At 42.9% G+C, this 14,563-nt stretch overlaps 1 protein-coding gene across 3 annotated transcripts in view; it reads right to left on the bottom strand.

The window, feature by feature from the left end:
- SLC44A3 (solute carrier family 44 member 3) overlaps positions 1-11,360 on the bottom strand; it is an 84,674-nt gene extending 73,314 nt beyond the window's left edge. Inside the window, exons 1-5 of one of the 3 annotated variants that reach the window (XM_007468115.1) lie at positions 11,304-11,350; positions 10,731-10,838; positions 7,676-7,818; positions 5,339-5,475; positions 4,320-4,413 (exon numbers count right to left, since the gene is read on the bottom strand). In XM_007468115.1, coding sequence (XP_007468177.1) covers positions 4,320-4,413; positions 5,339-5,475; positions 7,676-7,818; positions 10,731-10,838; positions 11,304-11,330 — 509 coding nt within the window. In that variant the 5' untranslated portion in view covers positions 11,331-11,350. Of the gene's footprint in view, positions 1-4,319; positions 4,414-5,338; positions 5,476-7,675; positions 7,819-10,730; positions 10,839-11,303 lie in introns of all 3 variants that reach the window. The other 2 variants (XM_007468114.1, XM_007468116.1) reach the window with 2 other exon arrangements.
- Between the last annotated feature and the right edge of the window lie 3,203 nt (positions 11,361-14,563).

The following is a 14,563-nucleotide window of genomic DNA, read 5'->3' as shown; positions in this document are numbered from 1 at the left end:
TCCCTACACTCTTGCCAAGGGTGTTTTTTTTAACATGTTGCCAGCCTATGGGGTGAAAACATTAGAGTCTTAAATGGAATTTACCCTATCGTGAGGGAGGTTCATTCTTTTTTAGTATCTTTAAAAAATATTGTGCTTTTTCTCTGCAGCATCTATTCATATTCTTTTTTCATTTTTATATTGAGATATTGGTCTTTTAAAAGTTGACTAGTAAGGCCTTTCATAAATTAGAGATTAATCTTTTTTATATGAATAGCAACTTATTTGCCTGTTAATTTTGCTTCTAGTGTTTTGTCATGCAGAAATATTTGCTTTTAATGTAGTCAATGAATTTTTAATTTTGTGCCTCCTGAGTTTTAAGTCATGGTTAGAAGCCTTCCTTACTTCCAGGCTATAAGAGAATTCTGCCATGCCTTCTAGTACTTCTTGGTTTCACTTTATAAGTTAAAATCTTTAACCCATTTGGAATTTATCCATATAAGCCACGAAGTGTAGATCCAGCTGTTCCCTCTGGATGCCTACCCAGCTGTCCCAACCTACATGTTGAACAGTCCATCTTTTTGTCACTGATTTGAGATGCCATTTTTTTTTTAATCATTTACTAAATTCTTGTAAGAATTTGGGTCTATTCCTGGATTGTATAATATCTTTCACTGATCTTTCTACATATGAACTAGTACCCAGCATTTTAATTATTAAACATTGTTTTAAAAACTGGAAGGGCTGGTTTTCCTTTTTCAGATTTTTCTTGGCCATTTAAGAAACTTTTTTCCTTGCAAACTTACATCAGCTTATCTAGCTACTGAAAAAATCCTGCTATTATTTTTATTTTAATCATGATAAAGCTATAGCTCAACTTAGACAGAAACAACATCTTAATAATGTAGGGAGAAGTGACATTTTTATAATGTTGAGTCATACCGTCAAGAACAATTTCTGCCTTCTGATTTGTTCAAGCTTTCTTTGTAGCTCAGGAATATACGAAAGTTTTCTTCCTGTGGCTCTTGTATATTTCTTGTTAAATTTATTTCTTGGCACTTTTGTGTTTCTGTAGGTGTTTTTTCTTGCTGTGGTAAAAGGAGTCTTTTCAAAAAACATAGGAATGCTACAGATTTCAGTATATTTATCTTGTTCCCTGCCACCAAAGTTTCTTGTCATTTGTAGCTTTCCAGTTAATTTTCTTACCACCTACAGAGTAATAATTTTACCTCCTGCTTTCCAACTTCTAAACCTCTGTTTTCTTTTTCTTTGCTTTTACTAAATAGTCTTAATACCAAAGAATCTGAATTGTTTTGAAAGAAAATGTTTTCTGAACTTTCTGAAAAATAAGTTCAGATATATAGATTCAATGTCATTTTATATTCCCCCAAACATAATTTTCCCTAAGAGCTTAATTTTGTCAACATAGTTTGTTAAACATGGTGCTTTTTAGGCATTTAACTTCCCTGTACTGGTAAAGAATGACCCATCTTACCCCGGAGAGTGATGGAGAGAGGCATGTAAAGTGTGGTTCACCCCTGGTGACCAGCTAGCTGGTAGGTGGCTGACCAGGTAGCTGCCTACGGAGTACCTCATTAGCTGGGGCAGGGGATGTGTCTATTGGCCACAAACTGTGGTTTCTTCCCCACTTCTGCTTTTCCTCTCCCCACCAGCAAAGCCACTCAGATATGCTGGAAGTAATTTGGAGAGCTGACTGTATATTTAGGTGACTCTCTATATGGAATTTATTCAAGCAAACAATGCAGTGACATGCACAGGCACCAATGTGAGAGGCTAGAAACAGAATTAACTGGAGGGAAAAGCCCAAGCCTTTTACATTTTAAATATATGGGGGACTCAAAATACAAATATTACACTGAACATCAAAAGGAAAAAGATATGCTTGCTTGTTGTCTTCCGCAGTATTTTTTCACTGCTCTTAGAAGCTCATTCCTAGGTATACAAATCTTCTTGATATTCAGTCATTGCTCTAAAAGGGTATGTTATACCTCACGTGACCAACCCAGAAAGAAGAAACAATTGGCTTAGTCAAAAAGAGGTATTTAGAAAATGTGCTTTGGCCGTATAGCCACACTTCTCATGTTTTCAAGCTTTTCACTCTTGGCACTGCTCTTCCATGATAAATATGATAATTTCCATCTTAAAACAACTGCTTGCTTGTGTAGGAAAAGGAAATGGAGCCCTCGAGCCTATTTCTATCTCCCTAACTCCATCCAAGAAAAGCCAGTCAATCAGCAGTTTTGTCTTCACTTGAAAAGTTAGTGTTGGAAAGGTCTGCATTTAAGGGGTGAAAGGCGTAGGATCGGCTTGAGTGGTAGAAAAGATGGTGCCCCGAGGACACAGCGTACAGGACCGTCCTCCCGGCCCCCCCGACCCCCCAAGCTTGGTGTGAGCCTAAGGAGGCCATTTGCCAGGCAAAATAAAACCAACGAAGTCTTGACTGTTTGCTTTGGGTTATAGGAACAAATATGGACGCTGTTTGGGTTTGAATGCCAGCTCTTCCACTTGTGCAACCTTAACCTACCTCTGCATCAGCTTTCTCAGCTGTAAAATAGGGTTGAAACAATATCCACAACACAGAGATTTTATGAGGTCCAAGTAAATTAATACATGTAAAGAGCTTAGAAAAGTACCTGGCAAGTATCAGAGCTCAGTAGATGTTTGTTGTTATCATCATCAATATCAAGATATAAGCTTCCTATGGAATTACAGTTACCATCCCATTTACAGTAAGAGGAGAGTTTATCCAACTCTGGTTAAATTACAGCCTTAAAAATTCTATTCTCTTCCAATTCCTTCTGCAGGTCTAGTTACAAATAGTGTTCTTTAAAAACTCCTTCTCAAAAGACAAACACTGCACTACATTACTTATACGTGGAATCTAAAATAGTTAATCTCACAGAGGCAGAGAACAGAATGGTAGTCACCACAGGGGAGGGAGGGAAAAAGGGTATAAAGTTAAAAAAAACTTCTCTCTGCCTGTTAAATAATTTTCTTTCAAGTTACTACAACATTTTTGGTTTTTTTCCCCTGGATTTAGTTACGTTTCATTGAGACATGTTTATGACATCTAACAACAATCAGAATTAAAAAAATAAGATATTATAGAAAAATGATATGGCATTCTCCTCTGGAAATAATTCTTCCCTCTTTCAATTACTTATAACACAAAGTATTTATTTTAGAAAAGAAGGGCACAAGGATGGTTAACTATATTCTTTCTCCTATTCTGTTAAAAATCTCATTTTTTAGCACCTGCTATCTCAGCATTTTTCAAGCTGCATTTGTAACCTGTTAGAAGATTATGAAATAGATTACTTTTTAAAAAAGTGAAATAGAATAGAAACTATTAGTGTGAATCATATGCAGTAAGGGGAAGTCTTGTTTTGTGAGACTTTTATTTCTGTTCCATATGCAGAAGTATGTATGAAGCTATGTATACTGGGGTTGTGATGTAATACATGTCTTACTGTGAATCCCAGTCACGAGTTTGATGAACACCATAGCAGGGGGCTGGCATGATGCCTTGGTTCTACTTAAATTGTCATTATCTTGAAGGGATGTTGCACAGAGGTCTCATTCACTGTAAACATATGTACAATTTTCAAAAGAATGGTAATGCAAAATAAACCCAAGTCCTCCTTCAGTACATCTCAGCGTCCTGATGGTGGCAATGATTATTAATTGCATTTTTCCCCTTAGTCTTCTCAATGGCTCACACGTGAGCCATTTACCATGGCAGTGCAACAAGTGCTTCACCATTACAACTTCAATTATAGGGGACCTTCTTTGTGCCAAGTACTGCCCTGTTTTCTATTCTCATTGAGAAGAAAGGTGTGGACTCATTTGGCCTTGCCCACCAAGGCCTGTTACTTATGGAGAAATCTAGAGCTAAAAAAAACTAACAATGTCTGGTTGCAATAAAAAAGCAAAAGTAAATGATTTCTACTTTGCAATAAATAGCTGGAGTAGAAAAAACACACCATTTTATAAAATCATTCATTTGGTAATAATTCATATAGTACTTTTTGCTAGCTCCAGGGTTGTCATTTGAAGACTACGTGTATTTTTACTGTTTGTTGAGTTTTCTCCTTATTTAGCCTGGTTTCTAATCCACTGTCCTAAGCCAATATGTATATTGCAAATAGCCCCTCCTTGTTTATCCCTGGCCTCTGTAAACCGTAAGCTCCCCGCAGGCAGGGGCTCTACTGGATATCTCCTTTGCGTTGCTTTCTGTGATACCCAGAAGAGTTACAGCCTCCCACCAAGTACCCAATAACTTTTGTTAATGGATAAGGAAAACGTATGGAAGCTTTTACCTTGGAGGAACTGGTAGCCTGGGGCACAGCGAGTCTGCATTTGGATTCTGGGTGTAGTTGAAGGAATTCAAACTATAAACACACAGGAAGGACCCTGGAAGCAGAAGACACACAGACTGTACCACCTTCCTACATTGTGTTTATCTTTCTAGGGGAGCCAGTAAGGAAACCATAGTCATTTTACCAAACTGGGAAAAAAAACCAAACAGAATAAATCACTCAGGTTTAGAAAACAGGTCTCTGGGCGACGTAAGACAAAAAGAATCAGCCTCAAAACTGAGACTGAGCTAGGTCCTCTCTTTTTCTCTCTCCAAAATGCCAAATTCAAAACTGAAAGTTATACGATAGGTACTAAAACGATGGGAAGATGAATTATTATATAGGCTTCATATTTTTAACCCAGCCTTGCAAACAGTTTTTAAAACTCTGGCACCCCATTTCATAGGCAGATGAAATTTGCAGTGGGTTGTCTCGAATTTCTTTTTACTTTCCTTTGCTTATTTAACGCTTAAAATATAAATCTGAAAAGCAGGCTCAGAGCAAGTTACACAAATGCTTTTGGAACAGCTTAAGGCTATCCCACTGGTCAGTGAAACTATCCATGGCCCGAACATCTTAATGAAAGAACATACCTGTCGGTAATTCAACCCAAAGCCTGTGGGTGCCTCTCTAGGACTGGATGTGCCAAGTGCACAGAGCTCTCTGACCTCCATCTGACCTTGTCTTTGGGCCCTAAATGTCTGCTGTCTCCTCCCGCTCTCTACGGCAGACCAGTCCCTGGCAGTTAGCAGAGAACAGCTAGGGTTTCAGATGAATTCCAGATAAACCTGAATGAAATTGAACAGCTCAGGAGAAAATGTTTATGGCCCTTTCTACACAAGGAGAGGCAGTCACAGGAAGGACAATTTCCAGTTTTGCAGAGAAAGCCAGGGCAGGGCAAGTTATCTAGGTCTGCACAGGTTACCCTGCTGTGGTCCCCAGCCTCAGAAGGAAGAGTGACCCCATCCCTCGGTACCTACCAGTAGTGTTTGCAAAGAGCTGGACCTCTTCCAGGGTATTAAGCTGCTCTTCAGGACAGCTGGACACACAGAGAATGGTGGAACTGAACCTCACATCCTTGACTTCCAGGTTGCAGGAATTCATAAAAAACACGTGTCTAGGAGACAAATGAAACAGGAGAAGAATGTCGTAGAGCATTTCCTGTCATTGAGTTTGATTGTGGGACTTAAAAATATCCACACGCTGTCAAATGTGGGAATAATTAAGGCAAACTTTCATCATCAAATACTTCCATGTAATTTAACATGTATTATGCCTACCTGGGTTCATCTACGGAGTCGTGCAGCTTGGGAACCATATTCAAATGTTAACAAAACTCCCCTTTTCCAGATTCAGCATTTTCTGGGATGTTGATTAACACTAGGGAGTTCTCCGAGGAAGTCACTGAGGAAGGGAAAGGACTGATTAAACTGTCCCTGGTTTGCTAGGTGAGGTCAGTGCATGAACTACTCATGAAGTCCACAGAAAGTATACTTGCACCCAAGAGTGTTCAATTATACCTCAGAGAATAGCTGAACCCAGGGAAGTGAGAAGTGGTGAGTAGGAGACCGAGGCTGTGAATTAAAGGCTTACCCCTCCCCCTGCCTCCCAGTTTGAGACAGGAAACTCATGAGACCCTTCCTGCTGCAGCTGCCCAGCCACTGGGCACAAGAACAAAACTGGTTGTTGACATTAACAGGATCACATGCTGGTTGGCAGTGGCAGCTCTCAGGCCCATGCCCTACACTTAACCTGGTTGCTGAGATCAGAGGAATGTCAGACCAAGAGCCCTGTAGGCAGTCCTCCAGGGGAGGGACTGGAGAAGGGGTGCCAGAAGCTTCTTTTTCCTCCAATTGGGTTTGGGAGAACGGTGGGTGGTGTAACAGGAGATGGGGGAACAGATTTCCTAGGTGTATGATAAATACGTACTTTATTCTACTTATTAATTTTAAAAAATTGTAGTAAAATACACATAAAATTTTACCATCTTGAAGCTTTTATGTGTGCAGTGGCATTAAGAACATTCACATTGCTGTGCAGCAATCACTACCACCCAGAACTCTTTTCATCTTGCAAAACTGAAACTCTGTACCCATTTAATAATAATTCATCACTCCCAAACCCTGACAACCACCATTCTACTTTCTGTCTCTATGAATGTGATTACTCTAGATATCTCATATAAGTGGAATCATAAAATATCTTTTTGTGACTGGCTTATTTCACTTAGCATAGTATCCTCAAGATTCATCTATGTTGTAACATGTGTCATAACTGCTTTCCTTTATAAGGCTGAACAATATCCCAGTATATATATATACACATTTTGTTTATTTATTCATCTGCTGATGGACACTTGGTTGCTTCTACTTTTTGGCTACTGAGAATAATAAAATATGTACTTTTCATTTCAAAGAGGATGACTATTTACCAGCATTGCATTATGAATACAATGTCTAAACGGGAGCACAGGTGCATCTAGGGAGCCCCTTCCTCTCCTGTCTTCTTTGTGAGTGACACCCACAAGTGCAGGGAGAAATGCCCCTCAGGCAGTCCATGTTCAGCAGTGCAAAGCGCCCCTCCTCAAGAGCAAATTCAGGGGTAGAGGAGGCCTGGTCGGAGATTTGTATTTGGTGATTCCAAACTTATACTCAGGACCTATCTAGACCTTTAAGATTTCTTTCCTAGGAGCTGCTTTTGATTATCAAGTCTTAAAATTATCACAAAGCTGCATCCATCTTAGAAAATCATGGCCAGGGATTTCTCTCCCCTCAGGGGATTCCTGTCTCTTCTCTCCCCTTTTTGTTTCTGTGTTGGAGTCAGTGGGAGAAAAGTGAGACACCAAAGCTGAGAGTGCCGTAGCTGAGAGTGTAGGCTGGGGAGGGAGTGGGACACAGGTCCCCAGCATTCCCAGGTGGGATTCAGGTATTTCCACACAGAAACAATACTGTGGATGGTGTATAATTAGTAACATGATTCTGATACATTATGGATAATAATAGTGACAACTAACATTTATTAAGCCTTAGCTCATGCAGTGTCTCAGTGGATCCTTAAAACAATCTTGTGAGGTGGGTCTAATAACCAGTTTAAAAAGATGAAAACTCAGCTCAGAGAGGTTAAGTACTCTGCCCAATTTCAATTTAGGACTGGCTGATTCTAAAACCTGTGTCCTTACTACCACACACGTCTCCCTCTCACGAGTTGGACGGACAGGGTTTTGAGTGGGAAAACAGTTTCCAGGCTCAAACGACTAATTTATACAAAGTTTTGAAATCTAGCCCCTCTGTAGGTTGGGGACTTACTTGAAAACTTACTTTTTTAGGGTCATGTCCTGCCCCGAAAGAGGGGCCCCTTCTACTGGGGAGTTCTTCTTGCCACACACGTTGCCAAAGCTGTCGTAGCCGAAGAGGAGTCTTCCCGTGGCCCCAGCCGTCACTGAGTAGCCCACGATGAACACCTGGCAAAACCCAAGTAGCCGCCATGAGAGCCTGGCCAAGGGCTGGAAACCGGTCCCCCACATCCTTGGATGTTGATATAAAATGGAACCGGGTGGAAACGAATCTCCCCAGCATCACTGCACTTTCCTCCTTCATCAGTAATACCAGAAAATCAGAGCAGTTAGCGCGCCGCTCCTCTAGTACGTGCTTTACCAGGTTAGGGAGGGAGAACATTCTAAAACACTGAAGCAGATTCCTCTCTATTTTCTCACCAGTTTGTGCTTCTCACCTTCTTCCCCAAGAGTCTGTCATTTTTTTTTCTTCTTGGCCTAAGTTCACCAGGATAATTCAATTTTTTTCCACTTGAGGTTCTTGTTTTATCTAAGGTCATAAGCAAGGCTATGCTGCCTTCCCTGAGGTTCTATCCATCCGTCCAACCCTTACTTCCTTCCACCTCCCTCAACTTTTTTCTTTTTGTCTTGTATTTAGGGGATTCTGACCCTCTGTCCATAACAAGTGAGAAAATGGTGTTTTGGAGTAAGTCCTTAAAAATACACAAGATAAATCTCAGGAATTCTGCTGGACAAGAACATCATGCAATCTATAGTCACTTTTGTCCAATTCTGTAATGAATGTGGACTATTTAAAATATTCAGCTCAAACGACTGTTCCCTTAATATGCATTGACGGGCCCTCTATACTCGGATGGAGTCTGTATCTTCCCATAACATAAGCTTAGTGTTGTAAGTTTCTCAATCTACAATGCGTAGAATACCATTTAATACTTGGAATCTATAGCACTGGTACCATATGTTCCAAAGGTACGTCGTCCCAAAGTCAAATATGTTTCAGATACTCTACATTCATTACTAATTTAGGAATCAAAATAGCAGTCTTAAAGTGCCCAGTGTGTGCTAGAGACTCTGTCACTGAGGGACATAGAAACAAACACAACCGAACCCCTGCCCCCGAGGAACTCGGCCTAGAAGACAGGCAGGGCTCAGGGCTTATAAACAGCTGGCCTCCTGGGGAAGGAGGCTCTCTGCCCCTCCTACTCTGCCAGCACCTCCTCAGTCTTGAGGTCAAACTGCAGGACGTGTGGGTCACCCTTGCCGGCGGACAGACTCCTTACCCTTTACTCTGAGGCTGTGGCTCTGGCTGTGACCGTGGGCCCATGTGGCTGACGTGATAGGCTGACCCAGCCCCCGGGTGTTCCCTTCCTGCCCTTCCTTCTGGAGTGTGGTCAGATCCTGATTGGTTTTGGACTTAGAGGGAGGAAAGGAGTCCTGGGCTTTTGCCCGGCTCACCAGAGATCTCATAATGAAGTGATATTTCCCATTTAAACTCAGGGCAGCACCATCAATAATCCCATCCCGCATGTGCCTTGTCACTGGTCAGGATGTCACAAGACCGACCAGAAAGCAGAACAGCAGAGAGGCAGAAAAAACACTCCTTGCTATCTTGGCTGTGGTTAAAAAAATGTTGCAAAGATACTAAAAGCTAGTCACCTAAGGAAGAACTATCATTATTCAAATTTAATACAGTAAAGAGAATGTGGGCATTTCAGATTTATTTTGCAAAGGACATATAAATTTAAAGCAGTTTCTAGCTCTGTACCACCTCTCAGATGGTTCTGAATTCTTCAGGCTGTGATGGGCCATCTACAAATCCTTTCCTCAGCAAGCTGTTGGTTGAAGGTTTGGTAGTGCTGCACTAGGTTTGAATTGTAGAGGGGCCAGGGAAGATCATCAACAGCCCAGGTTCAAAGCTGCCAGGTACTGGCAGAACAGCTGCTCCCTGCATTTATACAATAGCAGATCCAGAGAGAAATACCAGCATCTGTGGGCAAGTTTAGGTGGAGGTGTTGTAGGTACAGTTTCTCGCATCTCCTAGAGAAGAGCTCCAAGGGTCATAATAGAAGCAACACAGAACATTCAATTATGCCTTTAAGGACCAACCTTCCATTGTGCCTGTTACCCATCTGCCTGCGAGAAACCAGTCGGTAAGTCAATAACTGAATGAATGCCTTTCCTACTTGGAAAGAAGAACAAATATATTTTAGGGTTTATTCAAATTTGTTTCCTTTCAACAGAGGTAATTATGTGATAGCTATTGTCCAGCTTTATAGATTGATCATTTGCCATGGAGCAAATAGCATGGCTCAGTCTGGAATGGATGATTTCATGAACATACTCTTTGAAGAAGCTGAGTGAGCTTTTTTCTGCTGTTACCTAACAACTCTAAAATAAGTACAAAGGCTACAAGATTCAGCTTCCAAGAGACCCTCCCAGGACAAAAAATGGCACAGCGTGATGAGGTCTACCATCAATCAGACACACCTGGAAACTAGAGTAGGAAGGGGGAATCCCATTACCTATCAAACTAGAGGGTTTATAGCAAACGCTTGTTTACCTATTAGCTGCTAAACACAACATATGGAGAGGGCATTACACTCAGCTAAAGTAAGAAGAATTTATTGATATTTCTAGGCTTACACTGGATTTCCCTTTGTTAGAGGAACATTTTATCAATATTTGGGGGGCTGAGATGAGATGGTAAAAGAACTTCCCCTCAGTGAGCTGGGATAATAAAAGACCACATATTGGCCTATTAAATAACAATGCCACTGCAAACGGTGGTTCTCATTTCCTAATGGAGTCTCGCATTAGAACGTGACTGACGGCAATAAGCCAGCCTCTCCAATTTACCGAGCCTAGGAGGTTGAGACACCTGACAGGAATTTCTGAGAACTGCTGTTTACCCTGCGGTACTGGCAGATAGATCGCTCCCTGAAGCACAAACTTTAACCTCGTACCACCCGGAGCCTTCTCCCCAGGAAAGGTCCTGGGGACGCTATTTACATTTGGGGCACAGCTATCTCAGGACACACACACATACTTTGGTCTCTTCCCTGCCAGGCGCTCACACTTACCAAACCAGCCCAAAATAGAAAGAACAGGAACAACCAGGCCTTATCTGTGCATTTCCTATAAATCTGAGGTCGCCACTGTCTTTGCCTGGGGGTTGTCTCCGTGGAAACCTTCCAGAAAAAGAAGGAAGAGTATTGAGGAAAAGAGGATAATCATATAGGTCCCAACCTGGAGAATGAATCGAAACTTACTTGAAGACTGCTCAGAATAACCCATTCCATTTTTTTTTTTTAAAACGCGGCCGCTTGAAGCTCTCATGGAGCCTTTGAAACACCTGTCCTGTGCAGAGCGGATGTTAAGGTCCCAGTCGCCGAGTCCTTACCTGGAGGTGCCCCTAGAGGCGGCCCCAAGTTTGTGCTGGGCGGCCAGCATCTCCCGCGCTTCCGCCCCAGGAGTGGGGTCCGAGGTCCTCCCCGCCAGGTGCCCCCAGGACGCGGCGGCGCCGGGGGGAGGGGGGGCGGTGGGTATTGATCCGAGGGGATCCGGGGAGGCGGAAGCGTCCGGGCGGGCAGGTGCTTGGAGGGGCCCGAGCCTTCCCCCGCGGTCCCTCCCCCGGGGCCGGGTGCAGGCCTTACCAGGTGCTCGGCGCGGAGGCACTGCATCCTGCGCTCCGCCCCAGGGGCCGCGCACCGGCAGCCCACGCAGAGCCCACGGCGGGCCGGCCCGGGGCCCGGCAGTCAAGCGGGGGGAAGGGGCGCAGCGCCGCCCCGCGGCCGCCTTCGAGCGCCACGGACTTCGCCCCGGGCGCTGCCCCGAGGGACCCCCGGCCCCCGCGAGCACCCGGGCCGCCCGCCTCAACCTCCGCGCGGTGCGGCGCCCGGGAAGCCCGTGTCGCCCGCTGAAGCGCGAGGTCCCCGCTGGCGCGTCCTCTCTGGGGCGTAATGAGCCGGCGGCCACCGCAGTGAGCAGGAAGCCGAAAGTCTCAACAAACCCTTCCAGAGGGCGGGCCAGGGTGGGGTGCTGAATTACATCTACATAGCTAACAGGTGAGTGCCCTTACCCTGCCCCTGATTCTGTTTTAACTGATTTAAGACATTATTAAACAATCAAAAAGGCAGAAACTACCGTTATCCCCAGTCTACATATGAGGGAAACTGAGGCACGTACAGCAGCCATGTAACTTGCTTGGGGACACACAGCGAGAAAACTGTAGAGCTAGGAGTTGAACCCCGCCACGACACTCGAGGAGTTTTCGCGGTGGTCCTCTTTCCATCAGGATGGCGGCCAGGGGCTGCTGGCTCTCTCCCGTAACGCGTGACCTGGAGAAACTAAAGCAGCTGGAGGAACCACAGGTTCCAGGAAGTAAAACAAGAATAAAAAGCATGGGGAGTCTGAGGACTGCCATAATCTGTGAGCATGTGGGCAGAGGGTGGCGGGAGGAGAGACCAAAAAGTTAGTTGGGACCAAGGAATTTCAGGTTCTGTTCTCACCTCTCTGTCCCAATAATGGGACAGTCATTGTCAGGCTGTTTACAGTTGAAATGATAACCACTGCAGAAGCCACTGGTGGAGGAGTCCTTCGGGTAATAGCTGACCGGTGCAAAAGCGCTATCGGGGTGAGACATTAAAACAACTGAAAATGGGCCCCCTACCCCCTTTCACTCTCTACTCCTCCCATCCACACCCCCAGGGCGGCTAGGTTACTGTTTCTTTTCAGCACTGATTCTCCCTGAGGGGAGAAACCTGGCTGAGGAATGATCTGATGTAGTGTCAGAGAGCGGGACGGACAGACGGTGGTTCTCCGGTGCCTGAGACTTAAGTTCTGGGCTCATCACCGCCCTCCCACCCCTAACTCACTGGGTCTTCTGGATGCAGATTTATCAGAGTAGCTGAAACTCCAAGCAAACACGGATTCACAGGCCAAATAACTAGACCTGTGAGGAGTACAACTACTATAAAACAACCACAATTGAACAATGCATACCATCTGAAACTGAATTGTTAGAACGGATGGACCAAGATTTTTAAATAAGCGTGATAAATCTATTCAAGAAGGTGAGGAATGACAATAGCAATATGAATCAGGAAAAAAAAAATCATAAAACTAAAATGAATAGAAATATTAAACATGAAAAAAATGATAACTGGAATGAATATTCATTGATGCTATTTATTAATAACATGGGATAAATAGAATAGTTGCAGCTGAAGAGCAATCAGTGCTTGGAAAGAGTAGTTTCAGCAGCTCTCCAGAAGCAACAGGAAAAGGTTAAAACAAATAAGGCAGCTTATTTTACAATTTTCTAATTAATATCAAGAATAGAACTAGAACAGAAAGGGAATGATATAAAAATGGAGAGGAGGAAATATTTGAAGACACTGTGGAGATAAATTTCAAGGTTGAAAGAAAGACATAAACCTCAGATTGAAAGGGCAAGTCTCAAGCCAAATATCTTCATTGTTTTAGGAATTTCTTAAAAATCCATTCATTGGAGCAATAGACTGACTACCCAACTAATTCTCATCAGAATTACAGCTTCTCCTCAGAACCATAGGTCAACTGGGTGATCCGATGACTCTGCCCTTCAAGGCTCACTTCAAACCTGCCCCTTCCTGTGACCACCAATCCTCAACGGTTGAATGACAAACTTGCCCAATCTAATCAGCCTCCTTTCATTGAAAGACCCATCTTATACCAGACCCTAAAAATCTTATAAATATCCTATTCTTGAAACACATCAAATATATTTATGTTCATGAATTTACAGTAATACGAAATAGAAATAATGCCGCATTGACTGCCCTTAGAAGGTTCTAGGGGACAAACTTATTATTTCAAAAACTGGTAAATAAAGGGAAAGAATCAAGCACATATTCTGTCTCTTCTACCTGAACCATACATCAGGGTAATCACATAACTGATAAAGGAGGCTTCTCTTTATAGAAGTATTCTGGCTTCTAAGCGCAGAAGGAATGATAGAATTTAGGACCTCACAGTTTTCCGAACATCACAAAACAATGTTTGGAAGGCTGACAGTCAGACATCAGCCTCCTCTCAGTGAAGAACACACTGTCACCTGTGAAAGAGTTGTGCCAGAAAAGTTCACATGAATCTGACTATCGATTTATAAGAAATAGAGGAAACAAGTCAAATGACACCACAGGGGTGCCATCAGCAAAACCAAGAATGGGAACATCTTCAGACACACGACCTAGGGTTTTAACATCAACAACAAAAACAACAGTAGCAACAGCAGCAAAAAGATTATAAGAAAAAAGATAGGGAGGGGAAACCTGTAAATTAAAAGAGACTTGGGGGATGTTTTAACTAATGACGATGTATGGCCATTGTTTAGATCCAGATTAAACCAACTGGAAAAATAAAAGGCAAGAAGACCATTCAGAGGACCGTCTAGGAAATGTGAATCCCAATTGGATATTTGATAAATTTAAGTAACTTCTGTTAAGGAATTTGGGGATCTGATGATGTCATTGGGGTCAAGTTTAAAAAGGAAAGTCTTTATCTCTTAGATTTACGTACTGAAACTTTTACAAGGTGATACAGTATCTGGGATTTGCTTTTAAAAATCCAGGGCAAAGGGCAATGGGTGGAGGTGTGGGGGAAACAAGATGGACCATCAATTGATACTTGCTGAAGTTGGGAGCAGTATACATGATGGTCCATTAAATTATTTTTTCTACTTTTATATGTTACACACACACACACACACACACACACACACACAAAATAACAATGCGTGCCACCTCCTAGTCTCCACATAGGAAGCTTCTAACACTGTATGCATGTACCTGTTATTGAACACACTTGCCTTTTCTCCTTTTTTACTCCCTATTCCCTCAACCTGAGCCCATCCATTCCTCAGGAGCAGCACTCC

Source organism: Lipotes vexillifer, unplaced genomic scaffold (genome assembly GCF_000442215.2).
Source record: "Lipotes vexillifer unplaced genomic scaffold, Lipotes_vexillifer_v1.1 scaffold905, whole genome shotgun sequence".
Taxonomy (NCBI): Eukaryota; Metazoa; Chordata; class Mammalia; order Artiodactyla; family Lipotidae; genus Lipotes; species Lipotes vexillifer.
This window is presented reverse-complemented; position numbering and strand designations above follow the sequence as displayed.